Genomic DNA, 19,169 nt, shown 5'->3' with positions numbered 1-19,169 from the left:
GGATCACAGGTTCCCCGTTCCTAAAGTAAGTAAGATTAGTGTATCTGGTGGAGGGGCATCTAGAACATACTATCTCCTACACCAAATATCAGATTATATGTTTTGAATAGCAGACTGGACTGGAGACAACAAAACAGTGGAATTAAATTATTGCCGCAGGTAATAAATTCAAAGGGATTAATTGGGCACAATGATATACCATTAAAAGCTTTCAAATCAAAACTACAAGTCTGCAGATATGTAAGAAAAGTTTTGAAGCCTTTATTTACAAAAGCTTTTAAAAACAAATACCCTCTTATGCAAATGTATGTTATTGTTCTTTAAAAAGGACCACCCACAGTTACATCACTGTAACTTCTTGAGGAGAGAGGAAAACAGGTTAAAGTACATGGTAAACAAATCAACTTGCTGAACATTAGGATTTACTCTTGCTGATTTTCAGTGTGGACAATACACACAAAATGCTGCCACAGGCACTCCATTGTTTCAGGTTAGGGTTTAGCTATTCAATACCAATTGAAGTCCTGCACAACTGCTTCGAATGAGCATGCTCTGCATGGTTAAGAAAGTACTTTGTGGTCCTTTAATAAAACAATGTATTTATAAAATATATTGCTTAGACTCAAAAAAATAAACTAGCCTTACAAGCCTCCAGTAGCTTTATTAGGTACAAATAGATTTTGTTGTTTTACAACAAATACCTTTTGTATCAGCTACCAAAAGGACACACCTATCTTCCTTTTATTTAGCTCATTATCGAGGTGGCTTCAAATCTTTGGATCTCATCCTCATACGGACTTGTGTTCATCTATTCAAGTAGAAAATAAATACGGTTTTAAAATAGAAAGTATTTGTAGGAAACAGCTTCCTGTAACAGGAGTAAGGAACTGGATCCACAATGTGAACTGTTAAATCTTACTGCAGTCTCCATCCTTTCAATTATTCTGCTCAAAAGCAAAACAGGACACAGTCGTCCCCGAAGGTTGTAAAGCTTGTTTCCAGATACAGGAGGCAAATTTGACAAGGAACCTCTCCAAAACACACCCTATTGAATTGAACAGAGCACAAATTAGACACCAGGCAAGAGCTTCTCAATTCTGTGGAGAGATTCTGATGGCACCACCTAGTTATTTTCATCACACAGCAGTGCGAAACTGGCAAGCTGATCGTAAGCCGGTGTGTGCAGGACACACCTGGAAGACTGGACACCAGTTTAGATATGAGCAACTGCTAGGATTTCAGTAGTTCTGAACACATATTATGCAGCGAATATGAGCTTTTCTAATTAATTTGCAACTTTGTGTGTTCAACCAGGAGGATCAACATTTTGTCTGGGCCAGGGGAGGGCAGATCCAGAACTTCAGATAAAACAGAGGATCTGACTGAGAGAGTCAGTCTTCTAAAGTGCAAATGTGATGGTCCACAACCTTGAATAGCTAAAACTCCTGTACACCGGAAGGGATAAAGAAATGTGGAAATTGGTTACAATCAGTGCTAGCTCAGTTTGGGGAAAGGGGTGAGGGAGCTAATAAACCAATACTAAGACCAATTAAAGTTTACCAGAAATTTCATTATCATTTCAGCTTTCTTCTTCTACCCGCCATGCTGCTCCTACATGTGCTTATGTACAGATGGGCAAAGTACAAGGCCACATTTAACCCAGAAATGCCTACACCTTAAGGTCAAAAAACTGGGATAGGAACAGTCAGGTTTAGTACATACAAAGGCATAAAAGGAAGTGTGCCAAGGGGAAGAGAAGGCCTTATTGTCCCAAGGGATTCAACCAGAGATAAAACCTATGTACAAGCACGTGGAGTTCCGAAAAAGCAGATTCCCATTTCATGTCATGATTGCTTGTTGGCTTCTTCTTCATATGCATTTCCTGTCCCATTCTGTACATATGAGGAACCAGAACCGAGACCGTACAAGTGACCACAGTACTTTGCATCATCAATGTGATCTTCGAAGAACATCTGGAGACAATTCAAAACCACAAGTCAGTGAGAAAGCTAAGGAGGAGAAAGCTAAGTGGCAGGGTCTATCTTGTCACAAAAGGACATTCCAGACTGCTCTGCGCGGAACAAACTCTGGCCCCACACACTATTCTTCCATTTTTATGCATTCAATCAATCCATGAGAGGGCATGCTGCTTGCCCACATCACATTTATTTGAAAAGGCTATTCACAATGGCAGAGTACCTCCTTTGCAAGTAGAACATCCCTGGTTCAATCCCTGACATCTCAAGGTAGGAGTGAAAAAGACTTCTGCCTGAAACCCTAGTGAGCCACTGGCAGGAACCAGCTGGCAGTAAATCACACTGTGTAAGTTGAAGTTAACTCTTTATTAACAAGAACAATTTGCACAGGCTTGGTGCTCATCCCCAGTAGGCCTTGCCCATGGATCAGTTACTGAGACAAAGTTTCCACCTCAAAGCTGCCCAAGTTCCCCTTTTTCCAAGCAATCTGAGACCACATCTGTGAGCAGCCAACCTCTCCTCAGCCCTTTTTATGCCACTTCTGGTTCTGGGAGAGAAGGTGGGAGGGAGGAGACACCCATGACCCTTCATCAGCCAGAATCATCTCTGCCTCGAGCTCCCCTCTTCTCCTGCTTGACCTTTTACCTCTGATTCTGGACTTCTCTCTGTCACAGACTCTCCCAATTTCCCTTGCCCAGTTACCTCTTCAGCTTCCGACACCCCTTCTTCCCAATCTCCTCCCTCTGACCACTCATTGTTGTCCCGCCACCACTCTGATCCTGGTTCCCCAGCTGGTTCCTCCCACCATCCCTCTACGTCCAGGCAGCCACTATCAGTGTTGACACTACTGAGCTAGACAGACCAATGGTCTGACTCGATATAAGGCTGATTCCTTTGGTATGTGTGAGGCAGGTGAAGCTGGGACCTGCCTTTTGGTCAAATGCATACACAAACTGGCACTGAGGGCAGACTGCAGAGAGTAAGCTGCCACTTAGCCACTGTTTCTGCCAAAGTGCACTCTGAGAAGCCGAATTCCAGGGTTAGCTTCACTAGGCCCAACCCCAGTGGCAAGCTAAATAACAATTATTCATCCAAAGGCCTCATACCAAACAAACCCCCAACCACCTACCTCTCTCATTTTGAAGAAGGCCATGCCAGTTAGTAGAGAATCGGATCCTGCTTGATGCTGCGGTCCTATCCTTTCCAGCTCCAACTGCTCAGCAACTTCTTGCAATCCACCCTGAAAGAGAAGACGGCAGCACAATCAGAAGATTACAAGTTCTGACCTCTGGTAATAAAACAGGTGAGGAATTAGTTTTCACCCCATTTGTTTATGTAATTATTTCTGAAGCAAGGAATGCAGTGATCACACAACCAAAAAGCCATGCTTTTTCTTGGAATCATGATACAATTTCACTGAAGATACAATTTCACTGAATCTTTCGCAAATGAGAGGAATGCCTTTCAGCACTCCTGTTTGTTTATGCTTGTATTGTTGCTTTTAAACCCACTGGAAATAAAACTGAAAAGACAAATCTTGGAAGTGCTACATGGCCCATGTCAGAATCATGTATAATTAGGGAGAGTTTTCTCCCCCACTGTTACAACCATGTGCAGGAGGGAGTGTTGTACGCTCAAGCCCAGAAGGAGGTCCACAAACTTGCTAAATGCCAGTACTGAACCACAACCAATTGGAGGGGGCAGACGAGTCTGTATAATGCAGACATTGTGCCTGAGCAGAGGTTTCTAGTGATCTGCCTAGGCATGAAACCAGCAGTTTTTAGGATGGAAGGGCAATATAGGGGCTTTAATAGAACCACTACTTTGGTTTAGGGAAATTAAAAGGAGACACAAGGTCATGGATTCAATCCCCATAGGGCCAGCTGCATATTCCTACAATGCAGACAGAGAGTTGGACTACATGATCCTCAGTGTTCCAATTCTATGATTCTATGACCTATACAATTGGGGGGGGGGCGACATTGCCGGGATGCATGTTTTACTCCCAAAATCCCTACAAATTGCGCTCAAATGATTTTTTTTTTCATATTCAACTACCCAAAACATTGGAGAATCAAGGAAAATACTTCTTCAGAAATCAAGGTTATGAACTTCAAAGAGTCTAGGATCACTATAATTGCTTTACTACAGGATCCATAAACAGGAACCTTTTAACAAAACAAATGCATCAAGGAATCCAGATAAGTTAAATCCTCCCCCATCCACCATTTCCCAAATAATACCATGCAAATTTGAATATGTAGTGCATTCTTCAAGCTATACTGGCTTGAGGGACTACTCATTACGTACATAATTAATAAATGTGATGGTGATGATGTTGATAATGATAATAATAATAATAATAATAATAATAATAGATCCAATGTACTCAGTCAAACACTATTAACAAAAAAATTGCAACTCCAAACTATATTATTTCCACCCTTTGTCCAAAGATGCCAGGGCAGTGTACAACATAATCTACACAGAATAAAAACAATACACACACAATACACAGCATAATAATAAAATCATCATCATAACAGTCCCCCACACATTTAACAGGCCATATACTATTTAATGGCTGAAGGCCTGAGTAAAGATTATTGTTTCCCCCCCGGTGCCAAAGACATGTAATGATAGCGACAGGAGAGCATTCCACAGACAGGGAGCCACCACAGAAAAGGCCCATTCTTGCGTTGTCACGCTCCGAACCTCCCAGGGAGGAGGGACATAGAGAAGGGGCTTAGATGACAAGCGCAGGGTCCAGATTGGTGTACATAAGATCTAATGTAAGGATAGGGAACCTCCAGAGTTGTTGGACAACAATCCTATAATCCCTGGTCATTCGCTACGCTGGCTGGGGCTGATGATAGCTAGGTCTAACTGTAGCAATTTATGGACAACACTGTAAAGGTAGAAGACAAGACAAAAGCTGACTTGTGGACATTCTTCATCCATAAAAAACTTTATTCCTAGAAATGTTAATCTCTGTAAAAAGGCATTAGGGAATTTACCTTGAGATTTTTGCAGCTCTTCATAAGGTACTTCACATCATAAATGACAGGGAAAAATAATCTCAGAATCTCAAAGAAGTCCAGCTCTTCCTCAGGTAAATTGGAATTCGTCAAGATCTTGATCAAATAACCAAAGTCATAGCCACTGCAAAGCAATTATGAACAGAAACAAAACAAAAACACCTAAGTTTAGTCAGGTTGTCATTCCAGAAATTCTTCTCTTTAAAAGAAAAACTGCAAAGCCCAGGCATATGTATTCTCTTCAAGACGCTAAATTCATTATTATTAAAAAGAAAGGCAGGGGAAGTTATGCTGCAAAGCCGGAAGCCCTTGCGCCAATGGAACTACTTTGCTGGATACTGGCCAATGTAACCATCTGCAAGAGATAGTTAATCCTATAGCATACCAAATGAGTCTGTACTATAATCTTCCTTAAGAGGCTATTTTAAAAGAAAATGCATTAAATGTATATTTCACAGTGGTGATATTGTGGATATGATGATAGCCAATGAGCAATATACATATGAAGAGAATTCTTAAGAAACCTTTAAGAAATATTGCTTTTATATTTATCTACTGAGCAACTAAATATACTGCTGTTCCCTGTTTATAGGACAGAATATGAAATGACAATTTAAACCTATGTTCTGCTATATTTTACTAAGATCTTTTGTTAAGAGTGATAGTCAAGTCAAAATAGACCCAATGAAATCAATGAACTCGATGAGCTACTTAAATCTGTTGGTTTCAATGGGTCTACTTTAAATATGACAATCACCAGATAGCACCCTAAATTATTAACTATGTTGTTGTTGTTTAGTCGTTTAGTCGTGTCCGACTCTTCGTGACCCCATGGACCATAGCACGCCAGGCACTCCTATCTTCCACTGCCTCCCGCAGTTTGGTCAAACTCATGTTCGTAGCTTCGAGAACACTGTCCAACCATCTTGTCCTCTGACGTCCCCTTCTCCTAGTGCCCTCCATCTTTCCCAACATCAGGGTCTTTTCCAAGGATTCTTCTCTTCTCATGAGGTGGCCAAAGTATTGGAGCCTCAGCTTCACGATCTGTCCTTCCAGGGAGCACTCAGGGCTGATTTCCTTAAGAATGGATAGGTTTGATCTTCTTGCAGTCCATGGGACTCTCAAGAGTCTCCTCCAGCACCATAATTCAAAAGCATCAATTCTTCGGCGATCAGCCTTCTTGATGGTCCAGCTCTCACTTCCATACATCACTACTGGGAAAACCATAGCTTTAACTATACGGACCTTTGTCGGCAAGGTGATGTCTCTGCTTTTTAAGATGCTGTCTAGGTTTGTCATTGCTTTTCTCCCAAGAAGCAGGCGTCTTTTAATTTCGTGACTGCTGTCACCATCTGCAGTGATCAAGGAGCCCAAGAAGGTAAAATCTCTCACTGCCTCCATTTCTTCCCCTTCTATTTGCCAGGAGGTGATGGGACCAGTGGCCATGATCTTGGTTTTTTTGATGTTGAGCTTCAGACCATATTTTGCACTCTCCTCTTTCACCCTCATTAAAAGGTTCTTTAATTCCTCCTCGCTTTCTGCCATCAAGGTTGTGTCATCTGCATATCTGAGGTTGTTGATATTTCTTCCGGCAATCTTAATTCCGGCTTGGGATTCATCTAGTCCAGCCTTTCGCATGATGGATTCTGCATATAAGTTAAATAAGCAGGGAGACAATATACAACCTTGTCGTACTCCTTTCCAAATTTTGAACCACTCAGTTGTTCCATATCCAGTTCTAACTGTAGCTTCTTGTCCCACATAGAGATTTCTCAGGAGACAGATGAGGTGATCAGGCACTCCCATTTCTTTAAGAACTTGCCATAGTTTGCTGTGGTCGACACAGTCAAAGGCTTTTGCATAGTCAATGAAGCAGAAGTAGACGTTTTTCTGGAACTCTCTAGCTTTCTCCATAATCCAGCGCATGTTTGCTATTTGGTCTCTGGTTCCTCTGCCCTTTCGAAATCCAGCTTGCACTTCTGGGAGTTCTCGGTCCACATACTGCCTAAGCCTGCCTTGTAGAATTTTAAGCATAACCTTGCTAGCGTGTGAAATGAGCGCAATTGTGCGGTAGTTGGAGCATTCTTTGGCACTGCCCTTCTTTGGAATTGGGATGTAGACTGATCTTCTCCAATCCTCTGGCCAATGCTGAGTTTTCCAAACTTGCTGGCATATTGGGTGTAGCACCTTAACAGCATCATCTTTTAAAATTTTAAATAGTTCAGCTGGAATATCATCACTTCCACTGGCCTTGTTATTAGCAGTGCTTTCTAAGGCCCATTTGACTTCACTCTCCAGGATGTCTGGCTCAAGGTCAGCAACCACACTACCTGGGGTGTACGAAACCTCCATGTCTTTCTGGTATAATTCCTCTATTAACTATGTTACATTACAAATTAATCAACCTTAGGTCTGCATCAGAGCTTTCCAAACTTTTCATGTTTGGTGACATACTTTTTAGACATGCATCATTTCATGACAAAGTAATTCAGTTTTATTAGCAACCTGGAGGTTAAACTAACCCCTTTCCAGCCCCAGGAGGAGCATGGGGAGTGTTTGTGCAACACACTGCAGCCAACAGACTAACATGTTTTGACACACAGTTTTGAAAGCTCTGGTCTACATCAATAGTCAATAATATTTTGCAAGGCAAAACCGTTTATATTCTCAATATATTCAGTATAGTTTGTTTATATTCTCAATATATTCAGTATAGTTTGACAAAATATGCATTGAAGTGTTTTAGAAATTACCCAGTGCTCCAAAAATTCAGATTCAGCTCTTCCATCTGATGCAGAATTTCTTACTTTGTTTATTGTTACATTCCAGGTTTTTCTAAGCTTCTGCCCTTTTGTAAAAATTTAATATTGCTTATTGTATGCCTTGCATTGTTCCTCCCATTATTTTCACAGCTAAGCCACCAATTTCCTAGGTTTCTAAGCACACTCTTTCTTAAACCAGTAGTCTTTCAACCTTTTCAAACCCCAGGGCCCATTTTAAACTCAAATTTCCATTTGGGGACTCATTTCTTAATCTTTTACCATATATATACATGGTGGTAGTCCTCCTGTTACAACCCACCAGTTGAAGGCCAGTGTCTTAGATCATATGAGGCCCAACCCAATTCATGTTTACTCGTTAATTAAGTCCCACTACTTTAAAATGGGACTTACTCCCAAGTATGCACAAGATTGCACCCCATGGCTGCAACCTAAACACAAAAGTACAACCCATTGAATGCAATGGGAGCCACTTGTGTATAGATGCACTGTTAGTAAACTTACCTACAGAGTTAAACATCTCCTATGATTTCTGATGGTATTTAATGCATCCTTGCAATCATTTTATACAATATTATACTGTTAGCACATGCATGTCAATCCAGCATCAATGGTTTGACAAAACCAACAACTGACAGAAGTGTAACTATATATGCTCTTAGTTTCTGCATAACACACTAAAATTAAGACCTTGGAAAGTTTTAATTGCAAAAATAATTGAGACAGTCCTTTTTACATAAATATGACTAATAAATATTCATCTGTGAGTCATAGTTTTTTTTGCCCTCTACTGCCATAGGATTATAAATTGGCGGCAGGCCAAGCAGTCAGCTCCAGAGCTCCACAGATTTTATGTGAATTTTAATTGATTTAATTGAGAAATTTTGTGTGTCTCCATATTCAATAAAAAGTTGTTGAAAACTAGCTTGATTTCAAGACATCTTGTAGTTCTTTGGCAAAGGGTCAACAAGGTTCCTTATTTGCATATACTGAAAGAAATCTAGTCAAATATTATTGCATGTGATCACTTACGTATGCCCAAAATTGATTTTCACATGTAGATTATAAACTCTAATTAGATTTACCTTTTTCCAAACAATAGAACTGCCGAGTATCCTTAGAATATCAAAATCTGAATGACTCGGAATAAAAGCTAGGGATAACTACATTCATGTTAATAGGTCTGTAACCATCTGATATATTAAAATACTGCACATTAAAATAGGCTCTCTTTATTATTCATTCTCACTTTCTTTTCTTTGTCAATACTCCACCTGAATTACTATCCAAAATTTCCCATTACTGGCAAAATAGTAATGCTGCATGATAACAGTTTTGTAAAGTGTAGGATTGCCAGCCCAACATTTTTAATTTTGTTTCATAAAGTTCATTCTTACATGAATTTAGGAAATACCACATGAATTTAGGTAATATTACATTTTTATCAATGTAACTCATTCAATCACTTTAGACCACATGGCCTGCTGGGTTACAAAGAAATAAAACAGACAAAAATACATTATGTTGCTGAGAAATCATTAATTCTGAATTAATAATTCTAACTTATTAAAAACCATTGCTAATATTTTCACGGCCACCCTATCTTGGTCTGATATGGAGTGTTCACATTGTCATTGTATTCTAGCATTTACAATACTCTGATTCATTAAGTAAGGATTACTAGAAATTCAATGTGATGCCTTTTTTTGGCCATATCCAAAGCCTGCTCGCTATGCTTGAGGAAACATTATTCACTGCCTGCTTGTAATATTTGACCATTGCTACCTTAAAACACAATTTCTATAAATTAATCCTCATTTACAGAAGACTTTCTACTAACAGAATTTTTCATTTAACATTTCAACAACTAAAGCAAAAGTTAAAACTGTAGGGCAGCAATTTGAACTGATCAGATTTTTAATGGGACAGAAATTGGAACAGCCAACTTACTTAGCTGGATACAACTCTTGAAATTATCTACACTTATTTTATTATTGCCAGCACAATAGCTGAATTCCAAATATTTCTAACCTCTCCCTATCAACTGCTCAACCTGATAATATAATTTATCACACCAGTTTTTTAAAAGCTATGTCTACATAGCTAATGGCCTCTTGTCTAAATGAACTTTTTCATTTTAATGCCATTGGTGGCATTAAAAACAAGTTCTTAAACACCTTGGGCACAAGGTACAGTACCTATCTCAGGAGCCGAAAGCTCTTTTCATTTTAAAATGGTTGTGCCACTCAAGCATGCTGAAATGCAAAAGAAATGCATGAGCACCATGGATTATGTCCATAGCTAGTCTTGAACAAGAGGCCCTATTTCAAATAAGATACCTCTGTTAGCAACTTTCCCCAGAAAACTCATCAGTATGCATACAGGTCAGAACTAAAATTCAGTAAGGAACTTCCCACACAACCGCTCGACAGAAGAGAGCTATTCTTTCAAAACAGTTAACATCACACACTGTGGAATAAGCTGGGAAGCCAATGTTCCTACTTGCTTTCAGTCTACTTTGTGTGGCAGCAGCATTTGGTGTAGTGTGCCACAGAGCCCAGCGGTGGAGAAAAACATTCCCCAGGTGATGAGACTGGCTCAAATCATTAGTGTGTTTACACAGATATCTAGACTGCAAGCCAAACCCTTCCAAATTTTATGCTGACCACTTGATTTAACTGATCCTTCAGGGGTGGGGAAAAGCCAAAAGTCTAGTTTATTGGCACCAGATAAGAAAATAATCCATGCAGCAACCAAATTAAAAAGTTTTATTTTTTTCCAATATTTGGCATTACAGTTAAAATAGAAGGGTCGTATTTTCCCTACCAGTATTATCATATGGGTCTTCAGAGCTGCACTGAATTTGGATTTTCCAACGATGTTAATCAACTAATTCCAGTTTTCATTTACCTGCTAAGCGTACACAAAGGGTAGAGATATGTGGCTGTTCCTTCCTCTGACCTGGGAAACTGTCAAAGCAAAATAGAAAAATACAGTGCTCCCTCTCTACAAGGCCGACACTTTAGTGCCTCATTTTAAGATACAAATTATTAGTTTCCAACTGGAGCCAAAGCGTGGAGATTTAACTTAAAAGCAGGAAAGCCTTTACGACAAAATCACGTTGCTATATCCACACCTCATCCAACCCTGACTTTCCAATCTCAATTAATGGGGGCAATTATTTGGTATTACAGTTTCAGGAAGAGGTTAAAGAACATTAGTTATATATTAGTTATATTAGTTAATGCTGCATTTACCTATGAAATGAAAGCCACTTGACTCCTTCGCATAGCACAACACCCGATGTCATAAGAAGTTCAGCAAAGTACTGAGTCTCAATTCCTTCATCTTCATGTTTTTTGAACTGGATTCCAGATGTTGTTAATAGCTCTATTGAATCCTGGGCATACATGTCTTCTCTAGGAGAAACATGATGGGAAAAGATTCACACTTGAAATAAAGAAATCTTGAGATAAACAGTTTAAACCAAAATCCAGGACAAATTGGACATTAAATCATGAAAACAGATGAACATCAATAAAGTATCACAGCATTATTAAGGTTTTTAGCTTCATCTTACAACTGTGTTCAAACATCAAGGTAAACTATAGTTAATGAACATGAAGTTAATGAACTATGAACATGACACCCTCTTTGGCTTTAACATTCTGGCCTAACTCCAAACAAACCACAACATGTCAAGGTTGGTTCTTAGCTTCCTGATCATGGTTTGAGCAAAACAAGCCAGGATCCCTAGTTCAGGCATAACACTCAGCCAAGCATCATGACTCATTGCTCCTGCTTGCCCTGAGGGAGGAACAAAGTGGGAGCGATCTTTGCATTTATTGTAAGCCAGTAACTATGGTTTGCCCTGACATGTGAAGAGGGCCTCTGCTTGTCCATTGAGAAGTAAACCCCACTGAGTTCAAGTAAGTGTGTGCATGTAAAAGGTAAAGGGACCCCTGACCATTAGGTCCAGTCGTGACCGACTCTGGGATTGCGTGCTCATCTCGCATTATTGGCCGAGGGAGCCGGCGTATAGCTTCCAGGTCATGTGGCCAGCATGACAAAGCCGCTTCTGGAAAACCAGAGCAGCACACGGAAATTCCTATTTATCTACTTGCACTTTGACGTGCTTTCGAACTGCTAGGTGCATGACTGTAACCTAAATTCATGATTTCTAACTGAATACTCTGCAAATTATGAGAAAATCCTTTATACAGCACTCTCATTTACTTCAAGGATATTCATTTGCTTTGTTTTTTAAAAAATTTAAAAATCTCTAAGCATTCACATAACAACAATGTATGATAAAACTTCCTAAAAGCCAGAGAAAATGCAGTTGTATATCATAAATAAAACTGAGCAATGTATGTAACAAAAATGGAAAAATTAAGAGGCAGACTCCAGGAAAAGCTTGGGTAAATGTTAAGAGGCTTTTAAAGGTCATAACTGTCCCTGTCTCACAAAATAGAGCATTCCTGAGGGTGAGTGCTATCACTGAGAAGGCCCACTGCTGCATTGCCACCAAGTCACAATCTGCTGCTCATGGGACAACCTGCACCATCTTCTTGGAAGATCTTAAAGATCAGCTTGATCTACTGGGTGGCACCACAAAGCTTTGTTTGCTTCCTAGGGACTATGTACCACGAAATCCATGAAAAGCGTAAACCCAACTTTGGACTGAGGTTTGTATCTTATGGCTCACAGTTTACATCACTGGTGTATCACAAAAGCTTTCTTACCACTTTGTGAGACCAGTCATATCCAAGAAGTCAAGCCATCTGTTCAGCCCCAGCTTGAAAGGGAGCTAGCCAATTATGTTTGCTTTAAGACTGAGGCTGCGATTCTATGCACACAATGAACTCAGGGGAATATAATTCCAAGTAAATATGCACTGCCCTGGACTAGTCAGCTGCAATGAGAAGCATACTAACTTGGAAGCAAATCCCAGTGCCACCAATGGGACAGACTTCCAAGAAAACATGCTTAGAGTTAGAATGAAAGGCTGTCCTCTTAAATAGAATGCCCATTTATACTATAATCAATCACCACCATCTCCGTAGCACTGCTCAATAAACAAGGTTAAGTGAATTCAAAAGCAAGTCTAGAGTTCCCTTAAACTCCCAAGTGGTGCATACAAGAGTTTACATATAAAAAACCCTTCTATTTACTGGAAAAAAGGTTTGCAAACTAGTATACATTTTTCTTATAAAAGAACAGCTGCAATTTGGCAGAATGATAGGAGCATTTGTTTACAATGAAATAAGTTAACAAGCCCAATGCTATGCTTTGCACAGCTTTTAGGGGCAAAACTATCACAAACACAAGGGAACACCTGTCCCCTTGATTCTAGGACTTTTAATCAGCTCTGCTGCTTCAGCCATCACACAGGTTTTTGGGAAGAATACTCACCCACTCTACTATTTGTGCCCAAGCTAAAATTTATTCCTAGGCTGGCTAAGAAAACATCAAACTGGCTTCTCCTTGTATTTAAAAGTTAATATGAGACCTTTCAAGCTGTGCCTTGACAGCCTTGCACAGGATAGTATGGCTGAATTAACCACTTTAAGCTAAATTCTGTTAATATCACTGGGTTGTTTCCAGCACACGCTTTAAAGTGCAAGGGGATTATCCCACCTTTGCCATCCCACTGAAATGCCATTCCTGAGGATCCAGCTAAATGAGATTTAAAAGGCTGAACAAAATTACAAGTATAACTATACACATACGCAGCCAAGGCTTGCAACTTACGTTAAATTAAATTTAAAATTAAATTGCCATGTTGAAGTTCCTGGAGGGTATTCGCCTTGTTCATTCATGAACGTCAACCCTAATTGAATTATCTTTAGTAAGTCCACGTTACAGCGGAGCAGTTGATACTGATAGTCTGCATTACTTCTGAATTCTCCAATAGGCCGTGCAACTACACCTGGAAACTCTGTGTCCTGAAAAATTAAAGCACAAAGACCAAAGGCAAAATATAAAAAGCAACTAAAGCTCACAAAATTTGTTTAACTATTTCAGAAAGCCCTGGATGCTTTCCTGACAACGAGCATCAGGTGTGGGAACACACACTCATTTGCAGTTAATCCCAGTCCCTTCGGGACCAGGCAAACATTGTAGCCAATTTGGATTAGGGACTGGAGCATTTGTTTGTCATAATTTTAGAATACTGTAGCACTCCAATGTTATAGTTGCAACATTGTTTATGATGACACAGGAAGGAGAGGGTTAGACTTGTCAACACAGTACTTAAATATGCCATTCCAAATTACGTCCCAGCCATGCCTCTTTTCCTCACATGTTGGATTGACACAAATTGTTAGGGCAGGTCATTTTAGGGGCAAAACTTAATTTAAAAAAAAATATGTTTTTGGGTGTGAGGAATTCAAATCTGCTTTCTATGATTATTTTTTGTAATTGGACGTTTAGCTTGGTAAGTCTACATTTGATGACACAGACTTCTTTCGGAACACCAAAAAATTCAATTTTATCTTCTGAAAATGTCAGGTAATGCTAAATAATTATTAACAACAACAACAACATATAACTGCATGTGCTTTGCAATCATTTTTAATTATTTTGTGTGCAATTTTACACACAAGCAAAACTAAATTATACCTCCGGGTTTAGGGTGGTATATAAATTCAATCAAGCAATCAATAAAATCAATTTAACCAAAATATCGTTTGAATTCCCAAGTCATGTTTCAACTTTTCGGCACCCCTCAATTTTGGAATTTGAAAATTGAAAAATTCAACATGCCCTAACAAGGTGCAACATCTGGGAGAGGGAAGCCTGTGGCCTCCCAGATGCTACAGAACTCACATTCTTTCAGACCACTGGCCATGCTGGTCAGCCAGGGCTGATGGGGGGTGAATTCCATCATCATCTGGCAGGCCACAGATTCCCCATCTCTGCCTTATGTTGTGCTAATTTACTGAAGCAGACACACTGTTCTGAATTACTGCACTGGTGCAAGGACTCCCATACAATCTGCTCCTAGCCATTTTTTGCACTAAACTAGACTATTAAGATACAGAATGTTTTTTCATGAATATAGAGCAAATTGAAATATATAAAATGGTCATTCATAGAAATATATACCCAACCTTGGTTTTTTACGCTGGTGTAGAAACAGCACACTAGGAAAGTCATTCGTTTGTACACAAAAAACATTGTTTCTTTTGTAAGTATCAGCTTGCCAAAATTAATCAGTCAAAAAGAACTGAGGTGGGTATAAGCACATGAGAAAAATAAATTAAGAAAGCAGTGTACTTTATTACTAATGAGAATATTCATTTTCTCTGAGTCTGTCTGTGTTAGCTCTTCAGCAAGTGTTTAGATATCTCAATTCTGCTTAGTTGAATAAGCCAGCTTCATTAACCTATGTTCTGAAACTGCCCTATAAGGAAAATGTGCCAGTTTATTTTAAACCAGAAACCCTGGTTCAAATTTAACACTAAGCCAGGAATCAGTAAAAGTGAACTAAAATCTGTTCACCGCCATGTGAAAGGAAAATGGGGTACACAAGCCCAATACATGGCTGATAATCATCCAGTAGTTATCAGAGTGCTAAGCAATGGTTTAGTATTGCAAGCCCAATCTTCTGTTGATAGAGCCATCTTCCATAAATGTGTCTGCTCCTCCTTTAAAACCATCTAAGTAAGTGACCATCACCATACTTTGTGACAGTAAATTTCACAATTATGGATTGTGTGAACAAGTTATAAATCTACTGCCAATATATCTCCCTGCATGACCCTGAGCTCTAATGTTTTGAGAACATGGAAAACTTCAGTCTGTGAAAAGAAGAACATGTTCCCAAACCATGTAACCATATCATCCATCTTTTTCACATGAGCTCTTAATTTTAAATGGTATCAGTAAAACACAATACCCAGCCAGAACAACCAGCAAAAACACTGTAAAGATAACATAAGCATTGGTCCTTACTTGGAAATAAGTTTCAGATTATATGAGGTTTGATTCCAACTAAATATCTGAGATTGTAGTCTTCTGTTATTCTTGAATATCTAAATTATCTTCTCTACATTTTCCCCTTCCAAATAATTTTCAAGGACTAGTTCCAGCCCAAACAAAGAATGTCACAAATATCCCAACATCATACCATGGCAACATAGTTAAACTTCCGTATAACTTGACGAATTTTCTTCATCTCTTCATCCAGGTTGCAAGCCCAAACTTCACAAATTCTTTGGCTGTGATCTACTGTAGCTGCTGGCATAGTTGGGAGGTTTCAGATACCAGACATCAAAAAGGTATATTTGACAAAGAGTCCGTTTCATAAAACAGGTTTTGGTTATATATCTAAAGAGATTTTTAAAAAGAGAGAGTTATTCCAAATTCACAAGTAGAACAAAATCAATCTATTTTGAAATGATGAAAAATGAATCTGGTAATCACATATTTCATTTATTAAAAAAGATGGTGAATGTACTGGTCTTGTTCAAAGGAGCAAAATCAGATATGTTAATGCTAACTCTTCCCCATAGATACACTGATTAACAAATCATCAAAAGGCAAAGAGGTGTTTCAGGTAGAAACAAGTGGCTGATAGATAAAAGTCAACGCAATGCTGCAAAAACCTATATGTTCACTTATCAATGAGTGATTAATTTCAATGGGACTTGCTTCCAAATATGCTTAGGATGACATCCTTTAACAACTGACATTTAATTTACAATACCTATTTGTTCCACTCAACTTTAAATGTCTCTATTAAGACAAGCTCATGTAACTAGTTAAGATGGATAGCAACAAAGAAGGCTGCTGCTTAAACAGGCACCAACACAAAATAAAATGAGATTGTGTCAGTGGGTCAAGAGGTGAGCAGGTTAACAAGAGTTTCACGTCCTGCTGCCAAAAAGGCAAGCTCGCTTCCTGGGTGAGACAAAAGGAAAATGACGGAAACAACAGCTAGCTAAAGTATACCTTCTCCTGGCACAAATTTCTGCAACCCACAGTAGAACATGGAAGGTGAAGCAAACATAAGAGAGAGAGATGCACTGGAACTTTTAAAAGTTTATAAATTTGAAGAAGTTACAGAACCTATTACAAAAAAAAAACACAGAAAGATTCCAGGCACCCTGTTACTTGGGAAGTGGAACATTTCACCTAGGAACATGAGGTATTGTTCAGCATAATTCAAGGTTGGCTCCCTGGAATCCAAAATATTCTTCCAGTCAAAACAATAAAGCAATGCGGAGAGAACGGAGCATGCAGGTTTTCAATTGTATTTCCTGCAAAGCATTTACGGCACATAGCAAGATCAAAAAATCCAAAAAATTCAGAATGCAAAGGTCACACTTATCATAGGAAAGCCATATTTCCAAGTCCCGGCTTTTAGCCTAGTCACAGAACCATAGAGAGTGTAAAGTAGCTTCCTATATAATCCACATATGATACCTTCCAGTGCATTTAAAAAATAAAATCAAAGTGTACATTTGCTGCCACTAGATCACCACTACAAGTGTTATTTTTGAAGTATCCATGGAGAGTCAAAAGCAAAAAAAAAAAAATGACAATAGCAGCAGATGTCCATGACTAGTTTCCCATAAGCTAACAGCCAACATACCTCCAGTACATCTAATGCTTACACAGACATGATGTTTCTGAATGACAGAATTGACCTGCTGCATCAGTGAAGATATTTTTCAAAAGTAACAAATCTATTGTGGCTTTTAAGGGCCAAGAGTGCACTTTCTGTATAGATGGGGCAGTAATCAACTAACTTGTTCTATCAGTGCAAAGCTTTACACTTGTGCAATGAAACTTCCTCCCACAAGTGCTCCTAAATCTGTTCATGGGGGAATGGGTTTTCCTCATGCTCTGGAGCAGGGGTAGTCAACCTTTTTTATACCTACTGGACACTAATGCATCTTTCTTGATGGTAAAAATTCCTTACTGTCCACCAGTGCTCAATGAAAGGAGGATTCAGCTTCTGCTGTAGAACCCCCTACCACCCACCTAGAATCCTGAAACGCCCACTAGTGGGTGGTAGGGACCAGGTTGACAACCCCTGGTGTAGAGGGATGTTGCATGCAAGGAGAGGGAGAAATTCTGCTGCACAAGCGCAATTCCTTACTCTGGTGCCCTGAGTTCAACGAAGGTAGCATCCTACCACATTTTACTTCAAGTAGTCCCACTAAAAGGAATGGAGCTGCTTACATTACCGTAGTTTCAGTCAGTCTACCCTGAGTAAAACTTAGCGGAGTACCAACCACAGCCATTTAAAAGGGTCGTTATACTGATCACTTTCCTCAACTACTTCAACACACAGACACCTACGAATTATTATTATTATTTTATTTATTGACTTTATATACCCCGAGGTCTCAGGGTGGTTCACAGAGCAGTATCAAAATATAAAAACCACAAAATATATAATCAAAATAAAAACAACAGCCCAATAACACCCCCTCCCTGCCAATTGTGTCGAGACACAAAGAGAATGTAAGCAGCAACGATTCAAGAGGCAACGGGTGGGCGAGCAACTTACTCCTTTTTGTAAATACTCCTTTTGGCGCTGTCTTTAGGGGGGGGGAGGAAAAGTGGGTAGGTGGGTGAAGAGAGCGCGCGCATGAGAGGACGGAAGGAGAAACTAGAAGCGCGACCCCGGCGATGCACACGGGGCAGGCAGTAGCTCGCCCACCTGGCGAGGTGCGGAGGGCCGTCGCTGCAGCTCATGCTCGCTGTCGGCGCAGGGCTGGCACTCCCCTCAGGGATTTCAACCCCGAAAGGCCGAGGCGACCAAGTGGGGTTAATTTTTTTTTATGCCGTGAACCGCCCTGAGGTCTGCGGGCGAAGGGCGGTATACACATTTAATTGATAGTAAAGAATAAGAATAAGAATAAAAGAAGAAGTGGGCACGTGAAAACCTCCTATCTACCCCACCTCCGGGCAGGGCCCATCCTAGGGAGCAGCAGCCCCTGGCCCTCTCCCATTCCCAACTTTCCCTCAGGCAGCTCCAGCCCTGCTCCCTTCCCAACGCCCGGAAACGCCAACGCCGCCGCCGCCGCTTACCGGAAGAGAGGACGGCTCCTCACGCGGGACGGAGGGAGCGGAAGGCGGGCCTAGCTGGGACCCGGCGGCGGAGGCAGCCCCAGCGCGACGACGTGCGGGGAAAGCTGCCGCTACTGCTGCCCCCCGGCCGCCCAGCGCACAAAGCCATTACGTCATCGCCGCGCGCCGCGGCGCTTAACCTTTCAACTCTCGGCGCGCCGGCTTCGGCCTGCCCTCCCTCTTCGCCGAGGGCGGGGGGGAGGAGAGTGAAGGGCGGGGAGACTTCGGTTCTCAGCCAATCGGACTGACCTTGGCGGCGGCTCCCGCCAATGAATGCCGAGCGGCGA

General features: G+C 40.4%; 1 protein-coding gene across 3 annotated transcripts; it reads right to left on the bottom strand.

Annotated features, from left to right (window-relative positions):
* Positions 1–239: 239 nt before the first annotated feature.
* CNOT7 (CCR4-NOT transcription complex subunit 7) lies at positions 240–19,000 on the bottom strand. 3 transcript variants are annotated; one of them, XM_035114209.3, is made up of 7 exons: positions 18,844–19,000; positions 15,754–16,128; positions 13,549–13,742; positions 11,052–11,213; positions 4,994–5,138; positions 3,106–3,216; positions 240–1,973 (listed from the first exon to the last, which is right to left on the bottom strand). In XM_035114209.3, exons 3-7 carry the CDS (start codon positions 13,614–13,616, stop codon positions 1,845–1,847), a joined length of 615 nt encoding a protein of 204 aa, XP_034970100.1. In that variant the 5' UTR covers positions 13,617–13,742; positions 15,754–16,128; positions 18,844–19,000; the 3' UTR covers positions 240–1,844. The 3 variants fall into 3 exon arrangements, with proteins under 3 accessions (XP_034970100.1, XP_034970099.1, XP_060134813.1); XM_035114208.3 differs by having other exon boundaries at positions 15,929–16,128; XM_060278830.2 differs by lacking the exon at positions 18,844–19,000 and adding an exon at positions 18,320–18,802 and having other exon boundaries at positions 15,929–16,128.
* Between the last annotated feature and the right edge of the window lie 169 nt (positions 19,001–19,169).

Source organism: Zootoca vivipara, chromosome Z1, assembly GCF_965207765.1.
Source record: "Zootoca vivipara chromosome Z1, rZooViv2.hap1.1, whole genome shotgun sequence".
Classification (NCBI taxonomy): domain Eukaryota; kingdom Metazoa; phylum Chordata; class Lepidosauria; order Squamata; family Lacertidae; genus Zootoca; species Zootoca vivipara.
This window is presented reverse-complemented; position numbering and strand designations above follow the sequence as displayed.